This window comes from Neopelma chrysocephalum, unplaced genomic scaffold (genome assembly GCF_003984885.1).
Source record: "Neopelma chrysocephalum unplaced genomic scaffold, ASM398488v2 Primary Assembly neopelma1_71, whole genome shotgun sequence".
In the NCBI taxonomy this organism is placed as follows: Eukaryota; Metazoa; Chordata; class Aves; order Passeriformes; family Pipridae; genus Neopelma; species Neopelma chrysocephalum.
Genome location: NW_020897731.1, coordinates 15,100,263 through 15,117,183, shown reverse-complemented (window position 1 = coordinate 15,117,183; position 16,921 = coordinate 15,100,263). Strand labels below are relative to the sequence as shown.

Here is a 16,921-nt window from a genome sequence, read left to right as displayed (position 1 = left end):
AGTTTTTGTGGCTGTGTTGTGCCTAAGAATGGGCTTATGTGTAAATATACTGATAAACCATACAGACTTTCTGAGATTGAGATTAGACACGTTGCCGGTCACTCTTAAATTCATGTGTCCTTTCAGTGAAATATTTTACTTGGCACATTCCCTTCTCATTACACTGTAGTCTCTCAGTAGTTTTTGAAGACCAAATAAAAACATAAAGGCCAATCCACTGCTCGTTCCTTACTCTCCCTTCTCCTTTCACTTGCTCATATCTGCACTGTTACATGATGTTAAGCTACCATCATGAAATATCTCCTGAAATCTATTTACTACCATGTTCATAAAAAATACTCTCACCCAGATAATGACATCACCCCAATAAAATGATGAGTCTGTGGTCAGCCTCTGGATCTCTCAAAGCATTTGGGTTTGATCTTCCTAAAAATCTCAGAAAGCAGATCCAGTGCTTTACTAGTGCATGTCATCACATTGAGAACCCCAGCACACCACATCAGGAAAGGCACTTCATGTGTCTGCTTGTAGAAAAGAGACAGATGATGGGAAGCACACCAACTCCTTGGAAGTCTTTTCTGCATCAGGGAGAAGGTTCCCATTGACAGGCATTAGCATATTCCAGTGAATCTCACTTTTTTTTCTTGAAATATCCAGCTTTTTCTATTACTGTATTCAGGAGAATAATTATTTAGGAAAAACCTTTCACCTACAATCCCACCACAAGAACAAATTAAAGGAAATGGAAGGTTTATGGGAAACATGGGCATGGTCTGGACTGTTCCCTTTCACTTGTCTTAGGATTTGGCCCCTGCTTCACTGTCAATAATCAAAAAGATGAAAAAACTAAATATTTATGATATTATTGTTACATAGGGTGAGTTTTCACCATTGTAGCCAACCTGTACATTAGGAAAGAAGTTGTTTTTATATTCTTACACCCAAGCATTGGATGCTGTATGAGGAGAGGAGCATGTGGTGTATACAGAATCCATCATTCTTGCTACTTAAATGGCTCTGCCCTTAACACTTTTCCACTCTGCCTTAGGTGTCATCATAAAGAAGTACATGAAGAGTCCTGCAATAATTATGAACACAGTGTGCATGAAGTCAAAAGAAACAAGGTGTCTAATGTTAGGGAAAGCTGGGAGACACACTTGCAGAATTCTGCCTAACTTTCTTAAGTTCCTTATAAAAGGACAAATTAATATATTTTTTAATTCTGCCACTGGGGATGCTAACACCTCAGAATAACCTGCACCTTGATCTGCTGAGATTCATTGCTTTAAACAATAACGGGGAAATAACTTGGACACTAACAACAAGCTGCAGCTAAAAGTGAAAGAACGAAATAAAAGCCAAGTGTTTGAGCAGTCTCCTCGTGTGATCCTAATTGACATAGTATATTGAAGAGCCTTCTAAAAATGAGCCCATCATCTCACTAGCATCAATGCTTTTTAATTCCAGTTACACAGAATAGTTTTGTCTGGACATTTAAGCACACGGACAATTGCATCTGATAGCTTTCCTTTTTTTTTCTCTCTTTTTTTTTTCTTTTTTTTCTCTTCTGTTTCAGCTGGGCTATCTGCACAGACCCCATGCAACACAGACAAACTTACTTTACAATGCTTATGGTTAAAAGTTTGATTTGTTTTCAAACAGAAAAAAGCAAAGCAAAAGAACAACACTGATTTTAAAAATCAATCTGGTGAAATTTTGCAAATTCATACCTGCTAAATTTTTTATACTTACTTCCCTATAGAGATCAGTGGGATTGAGACATGGATCTGATTGTGGCAGAATCTCCTATATTTTATCCCCAATTTTGAGACTGATTCCTTTTATAGTCTTGGGCAAACTTCTTAAATTTCCACGCTGCAGCTTCCCTGCCCTTAGGGAGTACCTGCTTCTCTGCAGCTTTTGTAGCTAACATTTGCAGAGATGAATTCTAAAGCTGAAAGACTTCAGTAGACCTGGTCTGCAGGCACTCTGGGACTTGGATCCGGGCTGCAGGTGTGTTTGTACAGTGCCTAACACACCACAGCCACAGTACAGTGGATAAACAAGTATAAAGAGCCAGAACAGCAATCACCTATTGGTTTGCAGCGTAAGTAGAACAGCTCTCCTTCCTGTTCGCTCTCAGAAACTGCCACAAAGATACTTCTTTTGCCAGCCTTCACGATCTTCCACATTTCTCTCTCTAACTTGGAGCCTTCTAGTTTTAGAACTCTTATCTCTACACCCGCTGACTTCTCTACCCCTCTTCCCTATTGATGAACCTCTGACTTAGCAGTATGAGGATGTCTCTTATGTTTTACGTGCCCAGACCAAAGTACTCAGAGGACAAGAATAAATTATTATGAAGAACCACCTGATACAAACTGCCAGTGCTTCCTCTGCAGAATCTACTCCAGTTTATGGTTTGTCATGAAGAGGTTAATACACTTCTTGCACATGGGGTTGCCCTGAGGTTGTTGCCCTGAGCTTGTGTGTTGCTTGGATGGAGATTTGGACTAAGCTTTACTATATGGGGGGGAGGGCAGAGATAGGAATGGCAATACCAGTAAAAACAACTGGAAAAGGACTGAAAGCTGTAATTGTTTTGCTTCTGCAATATGTTGTTTGCTTTTCACCTCCTTTAGGCAGTGTCCTTTCCCTGAAATTAGCCATCTTCCAAGGCATGCCCTGCTCCCTCTTCTCCCGCCGGCTGGCTGTGCACACTATTTGCCAACCAGGCAAATCCATCATCCAAAGAGTGTTTCAGAGTGGTTCCTCCTCTTGGCTGCTTGAGAAGGTGTGTTGTTTGCTTTGCCTAAGTGCTCCCGGGGCCTAATGCTCCGTTGTTATGTACAGACCATTTCTGCTGCCATGAATCATGTTTTACCACCCTTGTGCTTTTACTTCTGCACTGGGTGCTTTTTTTCTTTCAAGTAAACACGTTGGAGTTCCGTGTTTACTGCTGAAACAGTGCATGTCGGGTACACAGCACAGGCTGAGTTATTCCTACCGTCCCACTGCTGACATGATCAGTAAATCTACCTCTCAGTCCAGGAGCTGCAGACCCCTTGTTTTTCTTACAACCAAAGGTAAATTGATTCAGTATAGCCTAAAATAATTTTGCTAGACACATATAAAGAAAAAAAATTTTTCACTGAAAAAGCCTCATGCCATCAAGCAAAATATGCCCTTTTCTTATCTTATCTGTTGTGAGTAACCCAAACTATTTGCACAACGCCTTGTGCTAGGAAGGAGTTGTTTGTACATGTTTCACTCCCTTTTTTCCAAGTTTTGAATTTTGAATCAAATCTTTTTCTTCAAATTCCTCCTACCTGCAAAAATGTTACGGTTTCTCTTTCCTGTGCTTCCCTGAAGGTTGCACCCAGCCCTCCCTTCAAAGATCCCTTCCTTGCAGATGGCTTTCTATTAATCTTCAAACCACTTTGGAGAGCTCTCTGTGTCTGGCAGCACTAACATCCCCTCTCCCTCCCGTCCCACCCACTTAGCCTCAGCCTAAGAGCCCTTAACAAATGACTCCCAAGGAATTTAAATGGCTAACGCTCGCTGGCCAATAAAGAGATGCATAAACTGTATAACCAGGTTACACGGCTTTTGCCATTAGGAAGAAAGGTTGCTCGGGCAAAGGCGCAAGTCCTCTTAACCTGTTGCACTTCGATCACAGGACTAGAGAGGTAAGGGAAATCTTGTTTGCTCTGTAGGGTTTTTTATCTGGTTTTTATTTATCAGGGAGTTGAGACCAAAAGTATATCATCATTAAGGTGTTGGTTTGGGGTTTTGCCTTCCTTCAGAGGGTCCTAGAGGAGTTATTTGAGAAGGAAGCAACTGCTTGTAAGCTTGAACTAAGACATCAACATGTGAATATCTAAAAGAATTTGCATAACAAACAACAAAGCAAATGTCTGAACAGTGAAAACTAAACCGCTGATATTTTAGACAGAAGAAAACAAAATCATATTTCAAAGATTTTTTTCTACTACCTTAAATTAATGAGCTGAAAGGTAGCCAATTACAACTGTTTGCTGTTGTGTTTTCAGTCAGTCTGTCTCTGCCGTTGTCTGTTTGTGCTGCCTGGTATTTTGTTATGTTTTTTCAAGAGATTGACATAAAAAAATCAAACTTTTATAGTGGATTATCAGCTTCTGGTACAAAATTTGGGACTTGTGGATTGAAGGTGTCTGGGAAGGTTAAGCAAGCAGGATATGTATGCAAGTATTATTGTTACAAATGAATCTATATAACTCATTCTGCATACTGAAAATTTGATAGCATTTTAAGAATATCAACTTCTGATATTATTCTATTCATATTCTGCTTGAGCAGAATGTGAAATGTGTAAGACTTGTATATGACATTGGACACGTGACACTAATGTGTTCACGCTTATTTATTTATTAATTTATTGTTTTATTGGGGCCAGTGCTGATAACAATAATGAATTTTGAACTTAAACGTGGAAAAAAAATAATGTAGATGTTGTAAGTAAAGCTCAATTAAAATCAATGACAAAAATGTTAGTTTGCATGTGGACCAGATGAAGCAGCTGTATGTAGTGGTGTCCTGTCCTGAGCTAGGTGGGATTGAAGCCATGCTTCAAAATGTGTGTGTAAAGGGCTCCCTCACTGTTTGCACATCCAAGCTTGCCATGGATGACAGCCAGTGCTCAGAGCATGTGAGAGATGTCATGCAAAATGTTATGGCCATCCCTTGCAGTGCTCCATGGACAGACAGGCTGGGTTGCAGAAAGGGCATCTTTTTCAATCATGTTATCACAGCTCATCTCTGAAAGCCTTCACACCCAATGCACGGTCCACAGTGGTGCATGTTGGTGTTAGCTGATGATGTTGGACCAAAGACCTTGCCATTGTATGAAAGAGGTGAGAGAGGTTTTTAATTAAATTAGCACACTTAATCTAACAGAACTACAAAACGTGTCCTTTTTGCTTGTCAAGGCAAGGCCACATGGCTGTCTATTAAGAGCTTGTTGTAATATTGTTGGTTTGATTATTTTTCCATGTGTTTCTCATATACTGTATAACCAAGATTAGATAATGCGTTGTATAAAAATAAATAAAGTTAACAAAGAAGTAGCCATTTTGCTACTCTTTTTAATAATTTCTATTCAATTCTGCATTTCAGCTCCATTCTTTGCTGAAGAAATTATATTGAATCAAATGATCCTTGTCTTCTTTCTTCAGCTTTTAATTAAAAAAAAAAATAATCTCAGTTAAGGTCAACAAAAGGTGAATTTCAAATTATACCTGTCTCAAATCCCACTCCTTTTCTAGAGCGAACAGAAATTTCATTTCCAAACCATAGGTATTTCCAACTGAGCTGTAATTTCAGTAGACTCATGTTGTCTTGAATTAACCCAGTGCAGGAGTGGTGCCCCCTGAGAAAGTTCCTGCCTTGGTTAAACATTTTTTTTTTTATTTATAATATTAACCCTGGGCACAGGTACCGAGTGCTGGAAACCTTTTCCTTGTACTTGTAAACCTGGTTTCTCAATTTCAATCCAACGTTCAAAGGTCTGTACAAACTTCTTAGATCAGAGGTCAGGTACAAATTGCTGCACTTTGCAGCTCCTTTCTGCCGATATGACAGAATTTCACAGCAAAGACGATTGACTTCCATCCCCCTCTCCTCCATGCACGGGCAATACCAGGCAGTTAAAAGCATGATATGTACAAGTCAGCCATTGGTACCTGAGTTTAATTAATAACTAACTGGGTTTCAATGGTGCAAGGTGCATATTATAAAAAGGGTCAAATGTCAGTGCACAAAGGGAAAAAAAAAAGAACAAAACCGCCAGCCACGGACTAAAGCAAATGCTTTGAGTTTAATGTACTTTCAGCAGCCAGCATTCACATCCCAACTGTGGTTTGCTTTATGTTGATTTTCATTTCTGTGACCTGAGGGGGAGGGAACATATTGAGCCACTTTCAGCTTTCCCTGGAATCCTGGCCTCCTGCTGAAAGCAGATTTGCAAGTTGGGCCCCCCATTGTTGCAGTGTTCACATGGTATACACAAAATTGAGAATGTTGTAATAAAAATAGTGCATGAGATTAGGGCAAACTGAAAAGTCCAAAGCTGTTTTTGTTGTAATAAATTTGATTAAGCGAGTAGACTTCATATGAACAGCCAGGATGTGTTATGTTTCGCTCTGGGATCTTCGGAAGAGTTAGCTGAAAAGGTTGGACCAGAAAAGCTGAAAAGGCAACTGTAGTTTGTGATCTTTTTTAGATACTATTGGTTACACTGCGGGGTGGGACATCTTACTGTAATGTTTATGCAGACAGACAGTGTTGTGTTATAACAACAAAGAAGCGCAAGTACACATACCCCTACTCCAGAGTTCAGCAAAGCCTTTCACTGACATTTTCAGTGATAGAATTAAATCACTGCGTTCGTATGTAAGATTTGTCTTTGAAGGGGCAAGAAGTGAAATAGGTGGATGTCTTATCTTTCTTGTGTAATAATTAACAGATGAGTGTAGTCGTGGTTTTGATTTTCAGTTGCAGAACATTGTTTTTACTATCTTTCTTATGGCAAAAGCTTGTGAACTCCTAGTACACCCTGAGTGAAACACTTCTCACTTTCTAAGTAGAATGCTTTTTAAAAGTTAATACAAGCAGGACATACTTATCCGTATCAGCATCTCTGCTGAGAACAGAGTTTAATGGCTTTGTGGTAAAGAAACACCACAAAAAGTTTTCCATCAAGTATGGCTCATCCAAAGTAGGAAAGACTTGTTACATACCAAGTGACTACATTGACCTTAATTTATATGTCACACATTTTCCTGTCTGACCATGGTAATAATAGCTTATGTGGACTAGACTGAAATATGGGAATTTGGGAAGAAAGGAAGGGTTGTGCTGTTTCCTGATTTAGCTGATAAGAGCTAAATGATAAGAGCTCTCATCTTCTAAGCTTTCCTCAACATGTGGCTTCAATACTTTGCAGGGTAATAACTTCAACCTCAGCCAGTGACCAGTCCTATTTGAAATAGCTAAGAGTTATAGACTTATTTTGAAATGGACTCAGTAAAAGATGGAGCTGGGGCAAACAGTACAGCATAGGGGTTTACACAACTTGTTGGACAAAGTTCTAAATGACTTGCAGCAAAGTGAATTATAAAATTAGGGAGGAGACTGGGTTTTGCTTACCCAAACTTCCTTCAGAAGTGGTACAAGCTGAGGTGGCTAGCCTGGCACTGCAGTAGCATAAAAACACTCAAGAAACACGCATGGCATTGACAGAATTCACATTGTAGAAGCAGGGCCACGTCAGTAGGATGCTCTAGGTGTTGGTGGTGCTTTGGTAAATAGATAATTTTTCACTCTCATAATGGGAAAACCATATATGCATGAACAAATTTTCACTTGTGATCATCAAAAAGCAATGGTAAGAAGCACAGCTAGGCTCAGGAAAGTTTTCTTACTTTATTATTTGAGATGTCTTGGGAAGAATACGAAGACTTTGCTTGCAACTGTAGGGACAAAATTCATGTGGCCAAAGCTTAACTGGAGTTGAAACTAACCAGAAATGTGGGGGACCATAAAAAGAGTTTTTTCAAATACATTAATGGCAATAGGCAGTATAGAAATATAATCGACCTGTTACAGGATGAGGATGGTCACCTCACAAACAGGGCAGAGACAACGCAGAGGTATTTAACGCTTTCTTTGCCTCTGTCTTAAACATGGATGATGGACCAAGGGGGTCTCAGTGCCCTGAGCTGGAGGACCATGACTGTGAGAATGATCAACTCCCAGCTGAGTCTGAAATTGTGTGGGATCTGCTGCTCCAGCTGGATTCCTACAGATCTATGGGGCCTGATGGGATTTAACCCAGAATCCTCAAAGAGCTTGCTGATGTCATGGCACAACCTCTCTCAAGGACTTTTGAGTGGTCTTGGGAATCCGGAGAGGTCCCAGCTGACTGGAAGCTGGAGAATGTTGTCCTGATTTTCAAGAAGGAAGACCCTGGAAACTACAGGCCTGTCAGTCTCACTTCAGTGCCTGGTAAAGTTATGGAGAAGATTGTTCTGGAAATTATTGAAAACCACCTGAAAGACAACACAGCCATTGGTCACAGTCCCCACAGCTTCATGAGAGAAAAGTCCTGCTTATCCAACCTGATTTCCTTCTGTGACGAGGTAACCCACCTAGTTGATCAAGGGAAGCCAGTTGATGTAATCTTTTTGGATTTCAGTAAAGCTTTTGATACCGTCTCTCACAGGATCCTTCTGGACAAACTGTCCAGCACACAGCTGGATAAACACATCACGTGGTGGGTGAGCAATTGGCTCACGGGTCGAGCACAGAGGGTAACAGTGAATGGAGTAACATCAGACTGGTGACCTGTCACCAGTGGTGACTCGTGGCTCTATCTTAGGCCCTGTGCTCTTCAACATCTTCATAAATTACTTGAATGCAGGACTGGAAGGGACACTGAGCGAGTTTGCAGATGACACAAAACTGGGAGGAGCTGTTGACTCTCTCGAAGGCAGGGAGGCCCTGCAGAGAGACCTCAACAAATGAGAGCACTGGGCAATCACCAACCAGAGGAAGTTCAACAAGGGAAAGTGCCGGATTCTGCAGCAGGGATGGGGCAAGCCTGGATGTACATACAGACTGGGGAATGAGATGCTGGAAAGCAGTGCTGCAGAAAGGGACCTGGGCGTCCTGGTTGATGGCAAGTTGAATATGATTCAGCAGTGGCAGCCAGGAGGGCCAACCGTGTCCTGGGAGGCATCAGGCAAAGCATCACCAGCCGGTTGAGTAAGGCGATTGTCCCTCCCTGTTCTGCACTGGTGCGGCCTCCCCTTGAATATTGTGGCAGTTTTGGGCACCAGAGAAAAAGAAAGATATTAAGCTCTTAGAGAGTGTCCAAAGGAGGGCAATGAAGATGGTGAAGGGCCTTGAGGTGAAGCCATATGAGGAGTGGTCTGGAAGAGACTGAGGGGAGACCTCATTGCAGTCTACAACTTCCTCGTGAGGGGAAGAGGAGGGGCAGGCAACTGATCTCTGTGGTGACCAGGGACAGAACCTGAGGGAATGGCCTGAAGTTGTGTCAGAGGAGGTTTAGGTTGAATATTAGAAAAAGGCTCTTCACTTAGAGAGCGGTTGGGTGCTGGAAGAGGCTGCCCAGGGAAGTTGTCACAGCGTGAAGCCTGACAATGTTGTCAGGCACATGGTGTGACTCTTGGGAATGGTCCTGTGCAGGGTCAGGAGTCGGACTCAATGATCCTTGTGGCTCTGATATCTCACTGAATACTATTTTTGCAGTTCTGAAGCCAGGAGACTGGGTCGTTGAGGGACCTTCATACTCGGAATGTTCACTGCTGGGCCTTGATAGTGCTTACAGATAATGCAAGGTGAATCACACACCAGATTAAATATGCCATAGAAGCCAGTCATTGAATGTATAAATTCCTTGTTGAATTATCTGATTAACATTCAAACTTTAACCTGGGAAATTCCAGGATGTTAATTTACAGAATAATTTCAGATGTTTTCCTCTTAAAAGTAGCAAGAAGCAAAAGAAGAGAGTTCTAGTAATTTTGTTACAGTTTTTTAAGCCAAATACATCGCTTTTGATTGGTTCATGGAGAACATGGAGAACATTCCTGCGAGACCTTTAAAGCAGGATTTTCAGTAGTGCTCGTCACTGTCTTAAATATAATATTATAGCAGCCATTAGAGTCTTGTAACTGATGTCAGAGGAGTAGTGCTATCTACTGAGTACTATTTGCTGAGTACTGTTGAAAATATCGCACTTAATTTTCTGTTTCTTTATTTGAATCTAATACTATAAAAAGACAAAATCAATAGGTTTTGGTGAGTTTTAAACCAACCATTTTTAACATGCTTAAGCCACTTAGGACAAATTTAAGCAACTGAAAACTGTGCACAGACCCTCTCTGCAGCAGATCTACCCTGAAAACTGCATTTCAGGCCCAGAACATTAACTTGCCCCTTATAAGGGGAACTCAACTAACCGACTCTAATAAAATTGAAATTTAAGCATGAAATATGAACTCTTGCAATTAAATCAGTGGTCAGAACCCTGATGATAGACCCTAGGTTAAGATGCCAAGTGTCACCATTAGCAGAAGTGGGAATTTTTAGGTTGAAAAAGACCTCTAAGATCATCGAGTCCAACCATTAACAATGCCAAGTCCAGCACTAAACCATGTCCCTAAGTGCCACATCTACATGTCTTTTAAATACTTCCAGAGATCATGACTCAACCACTTCCCTGGGCAGTCTGTTCCAATGCTTGACAGCCCTTTTGATGAAGAAATTTTTCCTTCCCTGGCACAACTTAAGACTGTTTCCTCTTGTCCTAATTTCAGCAGCTAGTCTGAGGATTTAGTGGGCTCGTCTTATCCTATCCGTCAGGTACTTTACACTTTTGCTCTCTACATATTTAAGTATAGTACTTCTAGTGGGCAGTGTACAGCTCCTGCTGTACATGTTCTTGCCTGAACATATACAGGAAATGATTCAGTGCAGCAAATGCTGCTGCATACACCTCTCATTGTGTTCCATGCAGCACCTGAGCCAAAAGATTCCTTCCAGGTGACCCTGGCTGGAGAGGGACAAGTTTGATGACCTAATTCAGGCACGTGGATGATGTTGAGAGTAAGCAGTGCTTTATAGGTGCTGGCAGCAGGATGACTTGCACAGCAGACAGACATGTCATTGTCAATAACTAGTGCTGATTTGATCTTTGAGATTACTCTCTTCCAAGCTGCTCATCACAAGCTACTCATCCAGTCTGTTGCCAGCCAATGTTCCTGCCCCTTCAGGTCTGCTGATGCAGTCCAGCACTTTCTCCACAGAGTTTTGCCAAAATGATCCACATTAAGAAAATCCACCTTTTCGAAGTGTTTAGTCTAGCCTGGGGCAACTTCTTCACCCAGTTAAGCTGCAGGCAAAGCAATATGTCTGACACACTGCAGACATTTTCATGGCCTGTTGGCCTCAGGTACTGCTTTTTGTAAAAGTGTGAAGACATTATCCATCCCAAGTAACCTTCCCTTTCCTGTATGAAAGACCTTCAGAAAAGGTCCTTGACTAAAAAGCTGTGCTGAAATGCTGCACTCTCTTGCACTGACCCTCCACAAGATTCAGCTTCAGACACTGGCATTTCATTAGAGGTAGCAGGTGGGAAACCGAGATGTGGTCCAATTCCTGTTGAAAACCACTTTTACACTTGAACTATAAATTAATTTGGAATCAGGCGAAGTCTCTGCATGGATATTGCACCAAAGATCAGACCCTTTTTTTACTGCACCTGCTGCCTGCTTGGCCTCAGTCTGCACTGTGCATGGAGAGGAGCCAAGGATGCTGCCTCCAGCAGGATGTCTCCTAAACTAATTGCAAACACAGGGTAAAGTGTTCTGCTGAAAAGCACATGAGATGGCAATGAGCGCTTGCAGGGCCAGTGGCCATGTTAGGCCCATTTGTAAAAGAGGTGGGACATCCTATTTCACCATTAGTTTAGGAAGGAGCACCTTGCACTGCTGCCATGGCTGCAGCTGCAGGATCGCTGGGCTGGCCCTGGGTCCTGCAGTTGGGCACGCCATGGCTCAGCTTCTGCAACAGTATCAAAAATTTCTGCTTTGTTCAGCTCATTTATGTGAATAATAAGCAGGAACAGAGTGACACTCTTGCCAAGAAAAAGAAAACTGTTGTATAATGATATTTTAGTTATCTTTAAATAGGAAGGTGACTGGCACATTACACTTGATGCAATCCTCAAGTCACTACTGTAGTTAGAATTGACAAGGCCCCTGAGTTATTCTGTGCAGCCAATAAACTCTAAACAAGCAAACTGGGTTTTCAGCAGGAGCATTTCTGTGGATATCTGATGTTTGTGATAAAGTTACAGAGTTGTTCTTAGTAAGCTGTTGGTTTTGTATACATTTTATGTATATAAAGTTGTCATGAGAATAGAGTTAGATTTTGAAAATAAAGAACTTTAATGACAGCCATGCTTTCAGAGCTGCTGATAGGCAGCAGCAGGATTAACGTTTTCCCTTATTATTTCAACTAAAAAACTTGGAAGGTCACATTTAAACCAGTAGCTGTTATTTCCCTCTGCCAACAGAGTGTACTTAAAATTTCAGCAACCAACCTTCCCTCTGCAGCAGCTGTGGTTTAAAATGCAAAACTGTGGCAGTTTCTTGAAGGAAGCGGGTGGCTGTGCAGTGTCCATGAAGACACACCCTGTCAGCTCAGCCAGAGTTTGTTCAGTACGTGGTCTGCAAGTGGGGGATGGGTGCCCCCATCCCCTCCCCCCGACAGTTATCACAGAAACACAGGTCTCCCTGGTCTCTCCTGCTGCCTCCCATGGTGCTGGCGCCCATCCCCAGGCTATGTGACTGCTGGAGGTTGTGTCACCCACAAAAGGACACATGTTGTACTATGTAGTACAAAACTGGAGGGATGAATTAAGTCCAAACATAGAGCCTCATTTTATAGGAGCACATGAGTGAAGTGGACACACAGTTACTGCCCTGAGGACACTGCTGTGTCCCTGTGTTTGTAAAAACCTATCTGACCACACCGGGATCAACAGAGGAGCTGCCTAACTTCACAGGGCACTGCCCAGATCTGGACTAGCCCAAGGATTAGTTGATATATGAAGTTAGGGCATTGCTTTCTCGCTGGGGCCCCAAGCTGCCTTTGCCCTGGCAAAAGGGACATCAGCATTGGGCCCTTTATTGTTGTTAATCAAGGTGTGGTATTTGTATTTAATAAAAGATCTGCTTCAATTAATCAGCCTGCTCATGGTATGCTTTAGGTCAGTCACTGCCAACACAGTAAGTTTCCCATTTAGTATTCTAAGCTGTAATGTGAAAAATATAGGTTAAAAAGAAGGTAATTAATGTTTAGGGTAAGAACTATATACACCTGTCCTATTGGCAGCAGGGAAGGAGTTTTGTAAGCAAGGGAAAGTGAAATTTGAATGGTTTCAGTGAAACCTCTGTCTGATAGTTCACCTGTGCAAGGAAGAGTCCTTGGAGCAGAGATGCTCGTAAGCCTGGCTCCTGGTAGGCTGGCAGTTGTTAGCATCCATCTAACACAGCGTTGGACAATCAAGCAGGATTTACCTTTTTCTGAGAAGAAAAGAAGACAGTCTTGTTTCAGGTCCTGATAATGAGTCATTGTCTAGTTAGTTGTCTCCAAAACACAACCTTTCTCATTAGCAATATTTTTGTCTGTCTCTCTTTTATGAATCTATGTCATCAAGACCTCTTCTTTCTCAGAGACTAAAAATCAAGCAAGGCACTACATTTTAATGTAGCTTAATTTTTTGCCTCTACTAGCATTCATCACACATAGTGGATGTACTGAAATCAGTTTGGCTTTACTAAGGCCACTAGGCCCATAGTATTAGCTCATGTCTTGCGTAGACCCACAACATATGATAGCAAGTTTTCACAACCAGTTTACCGTGGACTAAAAAAAGTGCACAAGTAGGGTTGAACACTTCAGAAAATGGTATTTTTGGAAACCATTTTCTTGAGAGGGATTGCTTTTCAACATGAAAAGGTTAGGTTGTATTGGTAGCCCATTTTGTAAGGCAGTAATAACAGGAGAGGAGAGCTCTCAGATCAGACATGCTTGTGTTCTTTTTCTCATCAAGGTAGAATCACAGAATATTCTGAGTTGGAAGGGACCCATAAGGATCATCGAGTCCAACTCTTAAGTCAATGATCTGTACCCATTGGCATTATCAGCATTAATACCACTGACCTTGGCATTATTAGTACCAAGTTTTAACCAACTGAGCTAATCTCAGGGTATATGAAATCTGAACTCTGTGAAGGTGTTGATTGTGACATGTGGCAATGAATAAGTTGTTGTGTGTATTTAGTTAAATCAATTGGGGCTACACGGGCTAACTTGCTTGGCAGTACTTATGAAACCCAGCTCTACGGAGTTGCACAGGAAAAAAACCCCAAACCACATTTGATCATAAATCTTGGTTCCTAGTAAATTAGATAGGAATAAATGCATTTTAGGTTCACTAGGAATTTTTAGTTACGCACTATCACAAACAGTGTATGATAGTGTCTGCAGCAGAGGTGGCCATCAGCACTTAGAAGCAGCTTCAAGAACAGCTTCCAGTACTAGAAATCATCCTGCTGGTGCAATGCAAAGTGCTGGAGAACATGCCAGTTCCTGCATGGCCACTGAATTACCAGCTGGTTTCTGGTGGTCAGGAGAGGCTTTGCTTCACCTCTCCTCACTCCGCAATCCCATTGCTCACCTGTAGCTTTCTAGACTTCTGCCCCAGCAACCAAGCCCTGCAGATAACAGAATACAGAGACTTTTATTTTGTAAGTTGACCCAAAACTGATGGCAATTACTCATTTCTAAACTTAGACAAAGTTGGGGTGATAAGTACTTCACTTGCCAACAGGTGGCTCATGTAAAGGTAATTATTATTTCCCCATAAAGTGTTTGTATAACAAGCTTTGCTTTCATTCTGGGAAAGGTGAAGTTACATTTTTGGTAACAAATTGTCAAATGGCAAATGAAACTCTTTTACTCTGCCTTAATTTTCTTAATTATGGCAAATAATTCCCAGGAATAAAATTGAAATGTCTGACTGTTACAGGGGAACATTTGAATCTGAGAGAAACATGTTAATCAACAGCATTTTAAAGCAAGAAGCTTTCAAAACTGAGGCAATTCCATGAAAGACCTTACTTGAAAGGAATTATGTTTTCTAAAATATTGCTGAGTATCAGCATCAGTATTACTGCCCTCCATCTTCTTTGTCTCCCCCTCTGCTCTCCATATTTTTAAATTAAAATGGCTGAGAAGCATCAGTGTGTAACACTCATGGTCCAAAAACACACGCAGAATAAGGTCCTACCACAGACCATGGTTCAGAGGTCTGGTTTCCCAATCCCAAGTGCATTTAGGAGCTGACCTAAACACAGTGATGCTTGCCCTGGATGGTGCAGAGGCATCTCTGGGTACAGACCAGCACAATTCTGGGCAGCTCAAGAGCTTTACTGAAAAAAAATCTGAGGTGCTGAGATTACTAGGATTTAAATGGATTTTTTGGACCATACAAATCAGACCTAGGTGCCTAAATCTTGTGCCATATTTCTGTGGACTTGGGCTTGCTGTACTAGTGAAGGACCTGCCTGCATGGTAACCAATGCAATGGCCAAATCGTTCTAATGAAGGGTATATATATCTGAGTCCCTGTGGGACAGAGAGAAACCTGTGTCCCTCTGAATAACAGAACTACATAGAATAAATAAATCTGGCCAAAGCTTTGTCCTTTTTTTTTTTGAAAATAAGCCTGTCAGACCCAGATTGGGAGCATTTATTATGGTGGTTTGCAGAGTTTCCTACAAGGATCGGTGTATTTTGACAGTTCCATCCACAAATCGGTCATGAAGGCAAAACATGAAAAATAAATCAGTGGATGAAGCAAAGGCTGATAGAGTTGTAAAAAACAACTAGGAGGAGCCAATCATGTAGCACTCAGTATGTGGGATCTACTCAAAAGGGATAGGGCTGAATGCAAGGCTGTGGCATTTAAGAGTAATAAACACAAGACTTACCTGCTACATCGGACATAACACCAGCAAGAGGTGCTTCTATAAAGGATTTGAGGTTAAAATTGAAGGGAAAAAAAACCAACTCCATGTGGTTTGTTAGTAGGTGTGAAGAAACAAGCCTTGGCAATACCGAGATGTGGGAAGAAGAAGGAGGGATGTTCTTCATCCCTGTATATAGGAAAGGTGAAAAAAGCTGAAACTCTAGAGAACTGCCCAAAGACCCACAAACAATTTTAGGTGAAAAAAGACTAATTGTGAATGAATTCAAGAGTTCAGTCTGCAGTTTTATTAAAAACATAAGAGTTGTGGCTTGATTGCACAGCTTAAATATCACTATAAGACAAAAGCTGAAGTCTTAAAAGAATCTTTAGTCTATCAGAGAAAGGTTTAACAAGTAATCCTATCTGGAAGCAAAGCCAGACAAATTCCCATGAGAAATACAGCATACTTGCTTGTCTGATTGAGTGATTAGCAAACATGCCATATAAAGAGGAGAGGAGTCTATAGCTCTTTGATTCCTTAAAGCCAAGGTCCCTTTGGAAGATATGATTTACTCAGATAAATATTATAAGACTCAGTGTGCAAATAACAATAAAATGTAATGGTCCACGTCATATACAATCACTCATATTAAATAGTCTGATGGACTTTTCCAGCTTTAAATGTCAATGAATTAACAACTCTCAGAGTCCTAGAGTGTGTTATTTAGTTGTGCTCAGAGAGGAAGCCCACTGCCTTGAAGCTAAGGTCAACAGCATGGTGATCTCCTCCTGTATATCTGCATTTCTTGCTCTTTGCCTGTGTTCAAATGCTCAGAATCAGGTTTCCGAGATTTGCCTTCCTCTTGCTGGCTTAGCTTGCAGGCCTCTGCTGGCTGCTTGGTCTAAAACAAGTTGCCTGTCTTAAGGGAATGATTCTCTTCAGCTTTTCTGAAGTCCTATTGTAATAATGGAAGACAAACATGTCAGACATTGTAACACAAGCAGCAGGCAACTCAGAAGCTTGTCAGATCGCCCTTTGCACAAGACAAGAAGAATTGTCCTCCCCTGAGGCTAATATGTAATGTCATGTGTGAAATGTACTCAACTGTACTCAGCAGTTACTGTGAAGGTCTAGAGGAGCAAAGGGCTGTTATCCTATGGAAACACACTTCTCATGCATTTGCCATCTTTCACTATGGAATATGCCACCTGGCACTTGTGCTGTTCAGGAGTAGATGGAGTAACTGAAGAATGACTTTGGCATCCTGTGGCAGCAGCTCTTGGTGCCAGGGAGGTACAGGTAGGTGATCCTCAACCACC

The 16,921-nt window shown here is 41.5% G+C and overlaps 1 protein-coding gene across 6 annotated transcripts in view; it reads left to right on the top strand.

Annotated features, from left to right (window-relative positions):
• The window catches only part of RBM47 (RNA binding motif protein 47), a 79,863-nt gene that overhangs the window by 52,880 nt on the left and 10,062 nt on the right, over positions 1-16,921 (top strand). For 2 of the 6 annotated variants that reach the window (XM_027686565.1, XM_027686564.1), the window contains exon 1: positions 3,574-3,689. The exons of the other annotated variants lie outside the window; for them this stretch is intronic. In XM_027686565.1, the coding sequence (XP_027542366.1) occupies positions 3,577-3,689 (113 nt within the window). In that variant the 5' untranslated portion in view covers positions 3,574-3,576. Of the gene's footprint in view, positions 1-3,573; positions 3,690-16,921 lie in introns of those variants that run through there. 6 annotated transcript variants of the gene reach the window in all.